This window comes from Fusarium solani (assembly GCF_023522795.1).
Source record: "Fusarium solani strain SB1 chromosome Unknown bctg00000000, whole genome shotgun sequence".
Lineage (NCBI taxonomy): Eukaryota > Fungi > Ascomycota > Sordariomycetes > Hypocreales > Nectriaceae > Fusarium > Fusarium solani.
In genome coordinates this window covers 2,243,255-2,258,979 of record NW_027072157.1, presented here as the reverse complement: position 1 = coordinate 2,258,979, position 15,725 = coordinate 2,243,255, and the positions used below count along the sequence as shown (strand labels likewise).

The following is a 15,725-nucleotide window of genomic DNA, read 5'->3' as shown; positions in this document are numbered from 1 at the left end:
AATAACCTTGTCCTTGACATGTGAGGAGCGCATGGGATGTGCGTGGTCCAGCAGCGGCCCGAGCCTCGGGAGAGAGGATGGCGCGACTCGGCCGAGACGCGTGTGAGAAGCGGGGCCGACCCCAGATTCTCTGCTTGTTTTTTCGAGACCCACCCCGAGCCGAGGCACGCACGCGGCTCCGTTTACGTAGCCGGGGTTGGGACGAACTCCATCTCAACTCAGCTGAACTTCCTCCGCATTCATTCATACTTCATATATCGCGTTCCTTTTTGGCATCTTTTCGCGTGTCTCGTCTTGTTGTTTCTCCCCCCTTTAATCAATCACATATATAGTCTGTTATTGTGAGACCTAACCAGCCACAATGTCTGTTCCCGAGTCAACCTACCTCAGCCCGGTCTGGAGAGATGGGATCTTTGGTGAGTTCCCGCCCCGTGGTGCTCATGTGAAACCGTCCAAGTTTCTTATGCTGACTGTCTCATAGATGGTCGCGTTGTCTTTGTGACTGGCGGGGCCGGCAGCATCTGCAGCATGCAGACGCGAGCGTTGGTCCGGCTGGGCGCGAATGCATGCATCATAGGGCGAAACGTCGAGAAGACCGAGGCGGCAGCCAGAGACATTGAGACTGTGAGGCCAGGGGCAAAGGTGATTGGAATTGGAGGCTGCGATGTTCGAAAGGTGAGATTGGCCCAACATCTGGGTTGGCTTGAGTACTGACGGTCCTACCTTAGGTCGAGAGTCTGCAAGCTGCTGCAGAGCGATGCGTAAAGGAACTTGGGGGCATTGATTTGGTCATGTAAGGCTTCGTCTTTGAATCAAGATCTTTGCTGCTAACAGAGACAGTGCTGGAGCGGCGGGCAACTTTATTGCGCCGATAGAAGGCATGAGCTCCAACGCGTTCAAGTCGGTCATGGATATTGATGTCTTGGGCACTTTCAACACGATCAAGGCCACGATGCCTCACCTACTGCGCAGCTCAAACCCTCGAATTATTTACGTTTCAGCGACATTCCACTACACAGGAATGCCGCTCCAGGCGCATGTCTCAGCAGCCAAAGCATCCATCGACTCGCTCATGGCATCGGTGGCCCTGGAATACGGACCACGAGGAGTGACGAGCAACGTGATTGCGCCGGGAGGTATCGAAGGCACCGAAGGCCTGGCGCGACTGGGCAGCGAGGAGGTACCCGAGCGCAAACAGTACCTCAAGGGAATTCCTTCTGGCCGACTTGGAACGGTGCGGGATATTGCTGACGCGACCGTGTTCCTCTTCAGCGAAGCCGGGAGCTACGTTAACGGACAAGTTCTGGCGGTGGACGGCGCAGCGTGGAGGCGTCAGGGCGCCATCAGCGTTGGAATCGACGTGAACATGGAGTATCCAGACTACCTGCTCAAGGGCGAGTTTTCACAGAAGTTGAGGGATCCGCGAAAGAATGGCAAGGCGAAGCTGTGAGGTTGGATTGATGATATATACAGGACGCGCAATTGATGTGCAAGGTGATTTTGATATGGGAAGATGGAAGATGGAAGATGGATAGAGAGAAGTCATGTTTTGATAGAAGAGCAGAGGCTGTTTGGCTTATCAGCAAGACTAGGATGAGGTAGACGGAGATGCGGAGATGTTTGTATCGCACGATAGATAAGATCTGGTATGCACTCTACTCGATTCTGACATCTCCGGTGATGCATGAGCTGATGCCGTTTTTGGGAGGATCACCACCGGCTATTCGGCACCAAACCCTCAAGGATGGGGGAAGATGGTGAGCCCCATTTTTGAAAGAAGCAGCAGATATTTTTTCATACAGCATCCGGACTCAAGTTGACTCACATGTTTTACTAGCTATTGATGAGGTGAATGGGGCGGAGGAGCAGCCGGGCCTTGCACCGATAAAGTATCCCGAGGAATCCGGCCTGCAAGACGGCATCGATGATCAAATGCAACCGCGAGCCGGCCGATGTCCAATCACCTCCGAGCCGATGTCCGTTGGGATGCCAAGAAGATCAGTGCCGGGGCCGAACAGGCTGCGCAAGCCACTCATTGAGGGGAGAGCTTGTGAGCTTGCGAGCTTGATTAAGGCCATGATACAGAGAAGAGAGAGGCAATAACTTTGATCGTCAGCCGTTAGCTTTCTCTGCAGAAACTCTGCAGCCTCTACATCCAACCAATCAGTCCAATTGAACAAAAGAACCAGGCATTATTGAGCAATGGGGAAAAACGATGGAGTCTGAGCTCCTTCAGCGGGGTCTGACTCCATCCGCATCCCACCCAAAAAGACCACAAGCTTTCCCCTTCCCGTGGAATTGGATCATCGTGACTCTACTGCTACTCGCCCGATTAGGAAGCTGGCCCTGCCAAGGGCATGCTCGACCATCCATTCGCGAGTTGCCCCCCCATCCTTGAAGCAGCAAACACGGCAAGTTCAAGCCGAGGGCGGGGGGGCAAGATCTTCCCACTATCCCTCCATCACAAATAAGGCTAAAGATAATGTTATCTTTGATCTCGCGCCATTACTTTTCTCGATCTGTTTTCTCTCTTTCTTTCTCTTCTTTTCTTGTTTGTCTATTCTTGTTGGCGAGTGCGGCTCCAGTCTCTTCTTGCTGGCATTGTCTGGTCTGCCGTCCCTCTTCTCTGATACCCCCGTGTGTGTATAGCTTCAATCGACATCCACATCAACTACAGCTCGCAATGCTTACAAACATTCTCCCCCTCCTCCTCTCCATCCCCTCCCTCGCCGTGGCTGAGGATGTTCTGGGTATCTATGTCTTCCACCGTCATGGCGACCGCACTGCCAAGGCCTGGAAGCCCGTCAATCTAACTGCCCTCGGCGCTGATGAGGTCCACTCCTCGGGCGAGTGGTACCGTGACACTTATGTCGACAACGATGCTTCGCGCAAGATCAAAGGTCTCAGCGCTGATACTGCCGTCCTCTCCCAGCTCGACGTGACCGCCCCTGTGGACGCCGTGTTGCAGAACTCGGCTCTTGTCTTCCTCCAGGGCCTTTACCCTCCCCTCAAGCAGACCGAGACTCTCGCTAACGGCACCAAGGTTGAGGCTCCCCTCAGCGGATACCAGTCTATCCCCGTCAACTCTGTTGCCAACGCTGCCAGTGCCAAGGGCTCTGAGAACAGCGCATGGCTCCAGGGAAACAGCGGTTGCACCAACGCCGAGGTCAGCTCAAATGCCTACTTGTCCTCCACCGAGTATAAGGCATCGTATCAAGGCTCTCTTGATTTCTATAAAGACCTCCTTCCCATAATTAACGGCACTTACGGGGAGGCTAATGCTACCTTCAAGAACGCCTACTCAAGTATGTCAAGCAGCTCTTGGTGAAAGTACATGAATGCTGATACGTCCAGTCTTTGACCTCATCAATGTTGCTCGCATTCACAACTCCAGCATCCCATCTGACAACCTTCTCAACAAACCTACTCTTGACAGGCTCTACAATCTCGCTTCTGTTCACGAGTGGAACCTTGCCTACAACAAAACTGATGCCTCTCGTGCTGTGGCCGGAGCTGTCCTCGCCGGCCAGATCCTCGAGTCTCTGGAGCCCCTGGCCAACGGTCAACCAGGACACCCCAAGTTCAACATTCAGTTCGGCGCCTACGGTACCTTTATGGCCTTCTTCGGATCTGCGGGTCTTGACAAGGCATCCTCGGACTTTCTGGGTATCTGCGACTACGCCTCCTCCATGGCTATCGAGCTCGTTACCAACGCCACCAAGCCCACCGTCGACGACGTCAAGGTGCGCTTCTACTTTGCCAACGGTACTGCGGCCGAGAACACCCCCAGGCTGTTCCCTCTCTTCGGTCAGAAGGAAGAGACACTGTCTTGGAAGGACTTCAAGACCGGCATGTCCAAGTTTGCCATCGAAGACGACGCGGAATGGTGCAAGCTGTGCGGAAACTCCGACGGCACCTGCTCCGGCAACGGTACCTCTACTTCTAGCTCTGATTCTGATTCTGATTCTGGCTCTGGCAACGGTATTTCAAAGGCTGTTGCTGGTGTTATTGGCGCTCTGGTCACCTTGGCCGTCATCCTGGGTATTGAGCTGCTTGTTATGCTGCTTGGTGGTCTGCGCCTGGTCAAAAAGTCGACTCTTGCTGCTGCTCGCTCGGCCAATGGCGGTGTCAAGGCATGAGGAGTTGGATGATAAAGCTTCAAGGTTGGGCGCTTAGAATGAACATTGATAGGCTTGCATCGATAGGCTTGCATTGACTGTTTGATTGAGATATCGTAACTGACGAGCAAAAAAAAAAAAAAAAAGTGACAAAGACAACTTGAGTCGGTGAACCATGCTTTCTCCAACGCTCATGATGAAAACTGAAATCTTCAAGCCCAGTCAAGAACCCCCAAACCTCACGAGAGGTACTAAACATTACTATGAAATGACATCCAGGCCACGCGGCCATAATTAGTTTGTCCATCTAGCATCTAACCCCTTTTCTAATAATGTGGAACAAGCAGCAGGGTTGTGTCGTGCATTCTCTTCACCGAAGACCGGTCAGAGCAAGAAGATCGTGGCGATAGTAAAAGGCTCGAACGCGTTTCCCGTAAACGTCTGTAAAAACATCAGCACTGCTCCAACTGTTGTCGTTACTATTCAACTCACACATGGGAACGCTTAGAAGGCAGACTCCAACTTGAATAGAGGCGATGGATATCATTGTACGTTCGATACCGCCGTCGTTGATCCAGTTGTAGGCGAAAAACGTCAAGACGAAGCTGAAAAAGTTCTTGAAGATGATCATGATGGTAAACCCTTCAATCGTAAGATCGCCTGGCAGAGTTAGTAAGATGGACCCAGCAATGGCAACCATGAACCTACGATAAGCATCGACAATGTATAGAGAGCTTGCCACGGCACCAATCACCATGCCGGCAACCTCGAAGCCAAAGAAGACCAAGGGCACATGGTAGGTGTACCGGCCCTCCAGCACTTTGCCAGCTGTTAGGCCAAACCCATACAGTCCAATACCACCGATAATCATCATGGGGATCACCAGCAGAATGCGAAACTCGGGCTCGTAAACGCCCTTGTTGAGCTTGGTCAGATATTTGACACTCGAGTCAGCAAGCAGGCCCGCCAAGATGAAGCCAGCGAGGGCACCGATGAATGCACCCGTGTAGGTATATCCGGCCATGACCTCACCCCAGTAGTAGGGAGGCCCAATGAAGATCGCTGCCACGATGACTCCAATGAAGACGGTCCAGCCAATCATGGTTCCCTGAATCAGGCAACCCCAGATGAAGGCGGGATGGGTCAGCAGAGGAAACGGCCGTAACAACAGAACCCAATATCGGTCATTTGTTTTTCGGCCGTCGAATAGCGAGATTGACTGAATAAACGTCTTCTTCGGAGTGTTGATATCGCCGATGGGTTGAAGGGCGTTTGACCTGGGAAAGGCGACAAATCCCGTACGGCCCACCTCGCTCCTAGGTCGCTCTTCGATAGGCGACGAGTCAGGTTGTGGCTCAGACGCCGATGCCTCGTGTTTGTGTTCGCTGATTTCCGATGGCCCAGTCTCAGGCTCGACAACCGTGTCGGTATTCAAGTTCGCTGCTCGACGATACGCTGTCTCGGGGCAGAACAAGAACACGGCGGGTAAGGTAGCCGCGAGGAAGATGGCAACAAAGTAGAATGTCCAATCCCAGCCCAATGCCTCTGTGATCTTTCCAACAACGATAGGAGTGAAGAAGGCACCGCCAAAGACGGCTAGGTTGGTAAAGGCCATGCGAACACCTCGTTGGTGGACAAAGTATAGATCACCAACAGCCGCATTGAGCAGACTCTCAAAAGGAGCGCATCCGACACCCTGGATAATTCTGGCACCGATGAAGCTGCCATAATTGGTACCGACAGAACCGGCCCAGGCGCTCGAAGCGATGAGGATGCATATTCCGACGAGGAAGAGGTGGCGTTTCCCCCAGATACGACCGGACGGAACGAAGAAGATGGCACCCGCGCCGCAACCCAGCAGAAAGTATCCAGTCAGCAGGGCGACCTTGGTGAAGTCCTTTGAGAAATCAAGCGCAATCGTGATGGTATTGGCGGCGAGGATGGGACCAAGGGCGGTAGCAAGAATGCCGGCGAAGCAGAGCAGGAAGGTGATGAGGTCGCGTCGCCATAGTGGCCAGTTTAGCGGATCGTTCGGATCATCGGATGGTTGAGGAATCTGGGGTTTGCGTCAGTGCTATGACCACCTGTAGACCGGCGAGAATACATGACGCGTACTAGAATGATGGGTTCCTTCCCACTCCTATCGAACTTGAGGTTTTCAAGATGTTCGTTGGCGGCTTGGGGCTGAGAAGGGTCGTCGAAGTACCGGGTCGTACCTTTGCGGTGTCAGCGTGTCATGATCGATCGATATGTTGGGGGCAGAGCCTGGCGAGTGGCCAAGCACCGCGCACATCATGGGGAATCGGGATGATCATCAAAACATACCAGGAACATGCTCGACACCCGGAGCCTCAAGGATCCCCAATGCCATCTTAGCAAGGACGTGAGCTTCGATCGAGCTCGATGAAGTGAGTGGAGCACAGCAAAGGCACCCACCCGACAGCTAGGGCATGGCACGCTGCGTGCCAAGAGCAAGCTGCGACCACACAAGACAAAGAGTTTGTCTTCCTCGCCGTGTTCTCCGGCGGCACAAGGTGATGATACAGACAGGCAGGGCTGGTTCACCTCTTCCAGAAACGGGCGTCGGTGCTTGGGAATGGGATCCGTGCAAAGAATGGGTGGAGATGGAAGACCCTCCTTTTCCGTTCTGTGAATTTGACTTGCCCAAGAGGGTTAAGCCGGAGTGGAACAACTGCTAAAGCCGGGTGCCGGTAGTGGGGGAGGTCCTATTTACCCACATCCACACATTCAACCATCCAATCAAGGCCGAATAGTCGATCACAGACAACCTTCTTTCACGATTCATGTTTCCCATGGCGTTGGGCTAATGATGGTGTTCTGCCCAGTTGGATAAGATCATATTGATGCTTCAGTCAACCCTGTATAACATCATCTTTGGCCTGGAGCGTACGTCATATCGTCTCATGCATTCGTCGTTACTACTTCCGAATCTGGAGTTATCTGCCCTCGGCCCAATCAGGTCCTTACCTCAGCATCACACCTCTTTTAGCAGCAGCAGATCAGGAAAACTGGCAGCTGCTCCCTGGACCAATGCAAGGTGTTACAAGTAAACTTACACGGACGGGGACGGGCTGGCAGTGGCACCAACACCAAGGGGAAGGTGCCTCGGTAACGCAAGGTACATACCTACCTCGCGTGGGTAGGTAGGGCGCGGAAGGAAGGTGTTACTGCCGTGGGTGGTATGGATGTATGGCACTTGCATGAAAAGGCGTTGAGGCGTGTTCTGGGCCTCGTCCCCTAAGACAGAGCCCGAGGGGGAGGGTCCATTGGTGGATGGTGTTCGCCGCAGAAATTGAGGGCCTGAGACACCGTTTCTCCCTCTCACCAGTCGCAAGCGTTACTTGTCAAGTTGTCGAGTCACTTTGAATGACGAGAAGCGTCGTTTCGGCATGATGACGACTCTATGATGACCTTTGTTACTTCTTTTGCTCTGCTCTCAGTTCATTCTCGTCCCTCACTGGACCCAGCAGAACCTTAGCGACTCCATCGACCCTCTTTGGTGCCGGCCGTCAAACCCTTGCCCGCCGTTGCTCGACTCTTGTCAGGGAGCCCTCGGGTGCGCCTTTAGATCCCCCATCTTGCGACATTAGTTTTAGACCTAGCGGGACCCTGGTCCTGGGGGCCCTTCATCCCCCTCGCTGGAGTCGCCGATTCCTGGTCGCATCGCGTTGCTTGTTCGGAGACTTCTTCAGCCACGGCCGACGTCTCAGCCATGGAAACGGCTCTGGGGAATTCTAGTGGTCCACAGCTAGCGGTTGCCAACCAGCAACAACCCGGAAAAGCTGAGTGTCTCGTTGCCTCCGTTCGTGCGTCATGCGCACACTTTCCAGGGACCAGCCGGCTGAACTTCCCCCCAGGAACATTAGAGTGCCGAGCCCACAAACATGTTCAGCGGACGTTGCTAGCGCTGTGCTACCTTGATGCTTGAATATGACCTATCACCAACTGCTCCAGGTTGCTATCATGTTCCGTTACTCCTTGCAAGCAACCAGCGGTCACCCTTCGAAAACTCCGAAATCGAGCAGGGGCATGGATGGGCTGTCCCATCAGCCAACGTTGCGCCCTTTTGGCATTGATACCTAAGCATACGTTACTGCTACCGATACTACCTGCTGTAGGAACAAGGACGGACGACTGCGACGCTACCGCCGACGTGCAACACCCAAGTGGCGCTCCTCCTAGCCTAACCTTCGGAAGATGTGGGGGTTAAAAACGTCCGGAAACAACTCCTCCCACGAGGCCAAGGACGGGATCCAGCAATTGGGTGCCAGCGTCCAGCCAGGCTTCCCCCTGCTCAAACCATCTTGAAAGCGCCCGTACGGCAAGGCTATTGGATACTGGACCAGAAAATCCTACCAAGGATCGTGATCTACACAAACACCTTGTTCAGCTGAGATGAGTGTGAAAGATGACAATCCACACCCTCACGGCACACAATGGTTGGCGGACCTCCCGGACGTTGGCCCTGTGCCCCCGGTTCCCTGCATATTGCGGCTCTGGCTTTTTAGTCAACCTCCAACCTTTCTTCTTCTATTCTTTCAGCCGAGAATGACATGCCGATCGTGGCTAAATCAGGCCCTGGCTGAACTCAGCCTTATTTGCAACGGACAAACGCTCTGAGGATTCGCTGCGCTACACACAAGATTGTCTGGTGCACATGGCTTGGCCCGCGGACCACCACAGCGGGGGTGACCCGAGCTTATGATATGCAGCTACAGTTCCCGGTCCTATGAGAAGTGATATCATGGTATCCCGGTCCATTTTCGAGCAGTCAGTCGAGGTGGTGAATAAGCCACTCAACCGAATTTTAAGCTGAAGGAGACCGCCACAGGATCGGGTTTGGGGAATGCCCATAGGCGGTCAGATGCTAATTAGCAATGGTTGTTTGGCGAAATGCCATTGTTCTGTGGGACTGTGCTCGACTGTGCCACAGCGCCATGCACGCAAGGTTCTGCCACAACTACTGACGGTTGCATCGACATTCGTCACTTGCTGACTTGCATCGTGTGGGTGTCGAGCTCAAATTAGACAATTGTCGTGGGTAGGGAACGCAGCGGTCGACTCGATTGAGACGCAGAAATGACGCTGCCATGGGTCCCCTCCGGGCGCCACGACGGCAGTTCCAGCAATGACCGGGTCGGGTCAGGTCAGGCACAGGCACAGGCACATGATTGATGAAGAAAAAGTTGCTTGTTGCTTCCCAGGGCCGGCGCGCGCTAACGATGTGGGCATGGAGAAGGCCGATCGCGAGGCGCTACCGCCGCCACGACACACTTGCAGCGAGAGAGGCACCGGCACAAGCAAGGGTTGAAGAGAGAAGAAAAAAAGGAAAAAAAAAAGAAAAAAAAAAAGGAGGGCAATCAAGCAAGGCCGAAGCGGGCGTGGTGACCGTCTCCCCCACACGATGGATGCCTCCCAGCAGAACGGTTTGTGTCCTCACAGGCTCCGGCCGGTCGGTGCGGATGGTGGACGGGGTTGGACGATCACGCAGAGAGCGGGCACCCGGCAGTGGCAACGACGGCGTTGACGCCAGAGGGAGTGTGCATCAGATGATGAAGCGCGAGTTGTTAAACGTTCTCTGTCGCGTGTTTGGTCGATTTAGACGTTTGGTGTGTATGCGCGCGTATCGATCGGGGTGTGGGTGGGCTCTGGATCTGGCAAGCTGTCATGAGAGGAACCGAACCCCCAAGGTCGGAGGGGAGAGGGAGCTCGATCCCGGCCCGTGGTGAGATCCGGCGATGACGTCCAGCGGGCACGGATGCTACCTCAGGGACGCCAGTGACGATGCCTTCCCCGGGGGCGGCCCAAGCTTGACGGTGCGTCTACGGCTGAGGTCACGGCACGGTGCTGGGCAGTGCAGCGCATCAACACCACCCTCGAAAGTGGAAGCGGAAGCGCAGCGCAACAGAGCAGAACAGGCAATGAGAGCTGTGCGGCGGTGGTGCGGTGCGGTGCGGCGCGGCGCCGAGGTGCACCGTGTATCAGTCAAGCGCCGCCGGGGCTTGATGCGTTGCGTGCGTTGTGTTGCCCTGCGTGGGCTCACTCTCACCACGGAGCTCGGCCAGGACGGTTTGATTTTCCTGTATACCCTCCACTTCCCTGGGCTCCCACCACCTGGTGGCTGCTCGGACGGGGTCCTTTGGCAGCTCTGACGGATTGCCAACCGCTTCTAGCTGGGGGAGCTCAGGAGCTTCGACTTCTGTCGAGTCTTGTATTTGTTCCCCTCGTCTCTCGTCGGAGGCGGACTTGGCTCCGGTCGAATTCAGTTCACATCCTGCCAGTCCCCATTTGCGAATCTTTTCCGCGCCCTCGCTCGTCTCCGCGTGCTGAAAAACTCTCTCCCCAAAGATGTCTCGCCATATCCCAACACCAAGGCCTCTCTAGCCGCCCCGTGGTTGTTACTCGTCCATCGTTCCCCTGCCCTGCGAGCCAAAGCAACGCCCGGCCGCCTTTGCATCCCATCCCGCGAACGTCTGCAAGCCGTTTTTCTTCGTCGAGAAGCGCTTGCTTTGCTTCACTTCACGTACCCCATTTAACGCCCCCCCTAGTCTGGTCCTGTCCTGTCGTCTCCTTCTCCTGCTGGCCGCCCGCCTCAGCTCCCTTGTGCGTGCATTCTTGTTGTCCTGCCCCTCCTATTTTATTCTCACCCTCGCCTGGCCTGTCCGCTTGCGAAGCGTCGCACATCGCCGCTCCCTGGACGGGGCCACCTGAGCTCAACGCTCAACCACCTTTTCTTTCGCCTCGGGGCGCCCTGCCCAATGGAGCCTACCGATTACATCTGGGAATTACAGTCATCTTAGAGAGCTTTTTAGAGCTGCTGTTTTCCCAATTCCTCTCTCGTCGCACTCACATGTGAGCATACGGTCAGAAAGCTGCCCCTTCCATCCCACTATGGACGCTGGGCCACCATCATCCAGCAACGTCTCACCCGGGCCTGGGCCGCAAACCAGTCGGAAAGAACGCGGCGCCATTGCAGCTCAGGTACGTTGAAGATTTGCCCATCTCTGAGCATCTGGTTCATCCATTCATTCTACCCGTCTCTTGATGGATGTCTTTGTTCTGTTCCCTGTTGAAGATCCTGGCTACCGGTCCCCTCATCCATGGGGCCATCGCAGGGCAGGACAGGATCCCCCCAGTGTTGTCCCCTTCTGCTCTCCATGGATGCCAACAACTCCCATCTGCCCCTGCACCGCCTGTCTTTGCTCCATCCGCTAGAGATGTACATCTCCATCAAGCCGATCCGAGCTGTAGCTGATGTGCCTCCAGGCCTGTGAGACGTGCCGCAACCGAAAGCAGAGATGTGATGAACAGAGGCCAAAATGTGGTACGTGTCAGAGATTCAAGCTTGACTGCCGATACCGAGAACCTCAACCCACAAAGTATGTCTCATGAAAAAGAGCCTGGCAAAGCGGCATGGGAGCTGAGCATGGCCATTCCACGGTGATGCCGTTGTTTTCTCGGCCGCCGTCCACCACTGGCTGCTCAAGTGTGCTAAACTCTGCATGTAGGAAGGACAAGACCTTGGTTGAGATCCTAGACCGCCTCAAAACTGTCGAGTCCAAGATAGACAACTTGGGTCTCAGAGAAACCACGACTCCTCCCCTCTTTAGCACTTCGCAGCCGGCAACCGCCTATCCCGCGAGCACGCCGCTTCTGGTGGACCCCGAAACCCAAGATCCTCTTCCGGGGGCATCTCTCCCCTCAACGAGCCCGACGCCTTCCCACCAAGGGGGAGGTTATCGCTATGACTCTTCAGTGTCCAGGATGCTGGAGTGGCCTGTCATGCGCCAGATGTTCGAGAGCCTCGGCCAAAAGCCCCCATCGCCGCTGGGCGAGCACGATATTCCCGCGCTCCCAAGGGGGCTCCGTGACTCAAGCATCGCTCTCCCCTCAGAGGGCCTTCAACCAGTGGGCCTTCCAGGCAACGCCAGCCTTCAGGTGCCTCTGCAGCTCACGGGCTCTCCGTCAGCTCTCAACCTCAGCCCTCCCAGTGTCGACTGGGAGACGATGCAACGTCTCAGCAAGGGCTACTTTGATGTCATCAACTTTCTCCACCCCATCATGGACCGGCAATGGTTCAACTCCAACACACTCACATCCATCCTCAACAATGGGTTTCAGGAAGGAGCCATCTCGTCGCTTGTACTACTCGTCCTTGCCCTCGGAGAGGTGGCGCTCACGACTTCTGAAGTTCCGATATCTGCGTACAAACAACGTCCATCGGGGATCAAGGGGGGACTATTGATCGGCCGCCTGGCCTCGGATACTTTAACGAAGCAAGAAAACGAATGGGATTCGCACTTAGCGAGGTCAGCCTGGAGAATATTCAGATGTTTGCACTGGCGGCTCTGTACCACCAGAGCTGCGGACAGGCCCTGGTAAGTGCTGAGCTGATACTCGACCGGACTGGATAATGTTATGCTAACTTGTTCTACAGGAGTGTTGGAGGATGACAGTGTACGCATCCTTGGCTTGCCAGGCTTTGATAACAAGGTATGAACCCCCATTCAAAAGCAGGTCGGTGCACACTAGGACATACTAACAGACACATAGCAAACCCAACGAGCTTCATGGCCCTCGAGCAGATTTGATTAAGCGGATATTTTGGCATTGCTCCATCATGGAAACGTATGAAGACTAGTTGCGTTCGGACGTTCTCTGCTGATGGCCCATACAGGTGTTTTCATATGGAGTTTGGGCTGCCCCTGACTGGACTGGAGAAGCTGGACGATGGCATCGGCCTCCCAGACTTTAGCGGGCCTATCACCGACGACGACTATATTGGCAACCAGGCAACTCACTTTCAGGAACACTTTGCATCGCAGATTGTCTTGCGGAGGCTTTCTGCGAGTTTCCACTCGACTCTCAGCAAGGGTTAGTGACCAGGAGGTCTAGCTGTGGCTAGTATCTCTTTCAGGATACGCCTCAACCCCGTGATAGTGGCCAGCGATGCTAACACGTCTCAGCATTTGGTATGAGCTCGGCTCTTCCTCTGCCTGGTTTTGGGTCTTTTACAGGGTCGTCTAGTAGCGGTAGCCCAGCCCTGATGAAGCAACTCGACGCACAACTTGACCAATGGCGGGGTATGCTCCCAGGCCACCTTCGATGGCAAGACAGCTTGAATCAGTCGATGGGTTTCTCGGACCCCTCGCACGATGCCTTCGGCGCTGTCTACACCGGTCAACCTCTGCAGAGCACGTACATGTTTACCCCTGACCTCGACGCACCCCCTGCGAGCTACCCATACGCCGCCGATATCCAGGTGGCACTCCTCCGAACCCGATATTACTACAACAAGTATCTCATCTACCGACCATGCGTGTTCAAAGCTCTTCACTACCCAGAGAGCTTGACGCGCGAAGACGCCGAAGGTGCGGCAGAGTGTCTCAAGGCGTCGCTCAAGTGGCCGATTGCCCTGTCACCGCCGTGCACCAACAAGAGGCTGGTGCCAACCGCCTTCTTCTGGTCACAGAACCTGTTTGGCATTCTCATCCTTCTGCATCTATCGCAGCAGCACCCGATGCTGCTACGAATTCGGTCGTCGCTTTGCGGGCAACGCTTCGACGTGGAAGCTACCGAGAGTGTGAACGCATATCTAGATTGGCTACGCGACATGAAGAAGATAGACTCGACGGCGAACTGGTGCTGGAATATCATTCGCTTGATCTACCGACTGGACGACTGAGGAGGAGGATATGATCTAGAGGCTGCAACAGTGGAGGCAGCGACGGGTTGAAGACTAATGGATTTCTGCGCTTGACATGGCGGGTTTCGGCGAAGCGTGGCATGATTTTTTTCAGCCTTGGAGACCAAGCGTCATCTTTGGGTGCTCAAAAGTTTGTTTGAGACAGTTGAAAGATTATAGAGGCGTTTGGGCGAAGCCATGTTGATCATGTCAAGGGGGGACAGGCTCTGAAAGAATCTAGTATTGATACCCAACCTCCACACGCCCACTCACCTACTGCCTTTGATTTTCGCGCCATGGGTAGGAAGGCATCCTTGACACGCGCTCTCTCTTCATTTCCCTCGTCTCAACATTGTCTTAGCTGCTGCCGATCAAACCGGTCACGTTGGCTCAGGGTCGAGTCTGGATGGCAATATGAGCGGACAAGGCTGGTTCCAAGAGGCTGGCTGATGCGAGCCAATACACTCCCTGGGACCGATTTATGGGCAGCGAACCGATCACGATAAGATTTGGGGTCGATGAAGATCGCTGATTGTAGCAAGCTCATTGGCCGACGCGGCCCAGGCAAGACACGCAAAGACACGAGACGACGATGAGGGGGGCAGGCGACCAGGAGGTGAGAGGTTAAGAGTACGTGTCTGGGTTATCAATGACTGGACCAACAATTGAATGGGTGATGCTTGGGATACGAGCCCCTATCCCTGAACCGTACGTTAGGGAGGAACAGTCATTCGCCAGAGGGTTGAGAATGTCGGGCTCGGGCACGGAAGGGAACGGAATGGGGAATGGGTTGACAGGCGACACACACAGTCCAAGCATGGGTCGATGTACACTATATAATGCACTGTGACTGGGATTGTACAGTAAATGAAGGTAGTCTTGTCAAAATCTGGCACAATTTCGTTTTTTAAATGTTCAAGTAAAAATCACTGGCCTCAAAGTCATCCGTAGACCTACCCGTCCCGAGACACCTTTGTCGGCCGGCTCCCCGAGGAGCCACGCCCGGGTCCGTTAGCGGCAGCGGGCGGCGTCCAGCTTTCAAGCCGGGAGCTTGCTTGCTAGCTCTCCAGGTTAACTTAGTTGGTGGAATAACAATACGGGCGTAGGGCTAAGCAGCCACTACGTAACAGCACTTGCATTCGAAACATTACTACGTACGTCCCGTTCCCACGTCATTTAAAGCCCCCGTTTTGTTTCCTCGCATTTCCCTCGTGGCGCCCGAAAACGGCGAAACCGACGGCACGGGCCGGGGGGCCAGGTGGGGGATCCAATCCTCTCTCGGCCGTTTGAGCGTGGGATTTTATTGTCCGGCGGCGGAGGCGGAGGCGGAGGCGGCGCCTCCGGTACCTAGTTGACATGAGGCGCATCAGTGGGGTTTAAAAAAATTCCCATTCATCATTCGGCTCGGCCGATAGGATTTTTTTTTGGGTGAAACATGGTGTCAGAAACTGACCATTTTGGGGTGCTAATAACTAAAAGCTCCGGGCAGTAATTTGGACCTCGGACCCGGGTTTCTCTTGCAGGAACCCATCATCTCGGCTTCACCGCGAAAAAGCAACAGAGACCACCACCCCGTCACACAATGGATCCCATCTGCATGTATCAAGCTATCGGGCACACAGTTGAAGCTCTCACAGAGATATCATGCCCTTACAACGCCACCGCTGCTTCGCGTGGAGCGGTCGGGCCGCGGCTTGTGTGCGGCGTAGTATCATTTGTGCAGCAGCACCAATGGACAACTCGAAACTACCATGCACGAGAAATTGAGTGATAAAGACTTGATTATCAATCATTCAACACCGACGCATTTTCTTCTGCATCAATATTTACCCAAACGGGCTCAATCAGCGTCATCATTAATTAAATCAAACGGCTGGCATTCACGAAGTAAGTAGTTGCTT

General features: G+C 54.5%; 5 protein-coding genes across 5 annotated transcripts; 3 read left to right on the top strand and 2 right to left on the bottom strand.

Moving 5' to 3' along the window:
- Positions 1–361: 361 nt before the first annotated feature.
- Positions 362–1,450, top strand: MRS44_000708 (uncharacterized protein; the record flags this gene model as incomplete). The annotated part of the gene is made up of 4 exons (XM_046267474.2): positions 362–416; positions 482–675; positions 729–793; positions 841–1,450. The coding sequence occupies 4 exons, from the start codon at positions 362–364 to the stop codon at positions 1,448–1,450; spliced, it is 924 nt and encodes a 307-aa protein (XP_046138603.1).
- A 1,233-nt stretch (positions 1,451–2,683) lies between these two features.
- Positions 2,684–4,139, top strand: MRS44_000707 (uncharacterized protein; the record flags this gene model as incomplete). The annotated part of the gene is made up of 2 exons (XM_046280677.2): positions 2,684–3,305; positions 3,355–4,139. The coding sequence occupies 2 exons, from the start codon at positions 2,684–2,686 to the stop codon at positions 4,137–4,139; spliced, it is 1,407 nt and encodes a 468-aa protein (XP_046138602.1).
- Positions 4,140–4,488: 349 nt separating this feature from the next.
- MRS44_000706 (uncharacterized protein) lies at positions 4,489–6,489 on the bottom strand (the record flags this gene model as incomplete). The annotated part of the gene is made up of 4 exons (XM_065624165.1): positions 4,489–4,559; positions 4,611–6,174; positions 6,234–6,334; positions 6,444–6,489. 4 exons carry the CDS (start codon positions 6,487–6,489, stop codon positions 4,489–4,491), a joined length of 1,782 nt encoding a protein of 593 aa, XP_065479877.1.
- Positions 6,490–10,120: 3,631 nt separating this feature from the next.
- On the bottom strand, positions 10,121–10,823 carry MRS44_000705 (uncharacterized protein; the record flags this gene model as incomplete). Its single annotated transcript, XM_065624164.1, has 2 exons — positions 10,121–10,413; positions 10,667–10,823. The coding sequence occupies 2 exons, from the start codon at positions 10,821–10,823 to the stop codon at positions 10,121–10,123; spliced, it is 450 nt and encodes a 149-aa protein (XP_065479876.1).
- A 635-nt stretch (positions 10,824–11,458) lies between these two features.
- MRS44_000704 (uncharacterized protein) lies at positions 11,459–13,824 on the top strand (the record flags this gene model as incomplete). The annotated part of the gene is made up of 7 exons (XM_065624163.1): positions 11,459–11,463; positions 11,648–12,308; positions 12,445–12,517; positions 12,577–12,632; positions 12,685–12,767; positions 12,817–13,013; positions 13,106–13,824. The coding sequence occupies 7 exons, from the start codon at positions 11,459–11,461 to the stop codon at positions 13,822–13,824; spliced, it is 1,794 nt and encodes a 597-aa protein (XP_065479875.1).
- Positions 13,825–15,725: the final 1,901 nt, after the last annotated feature.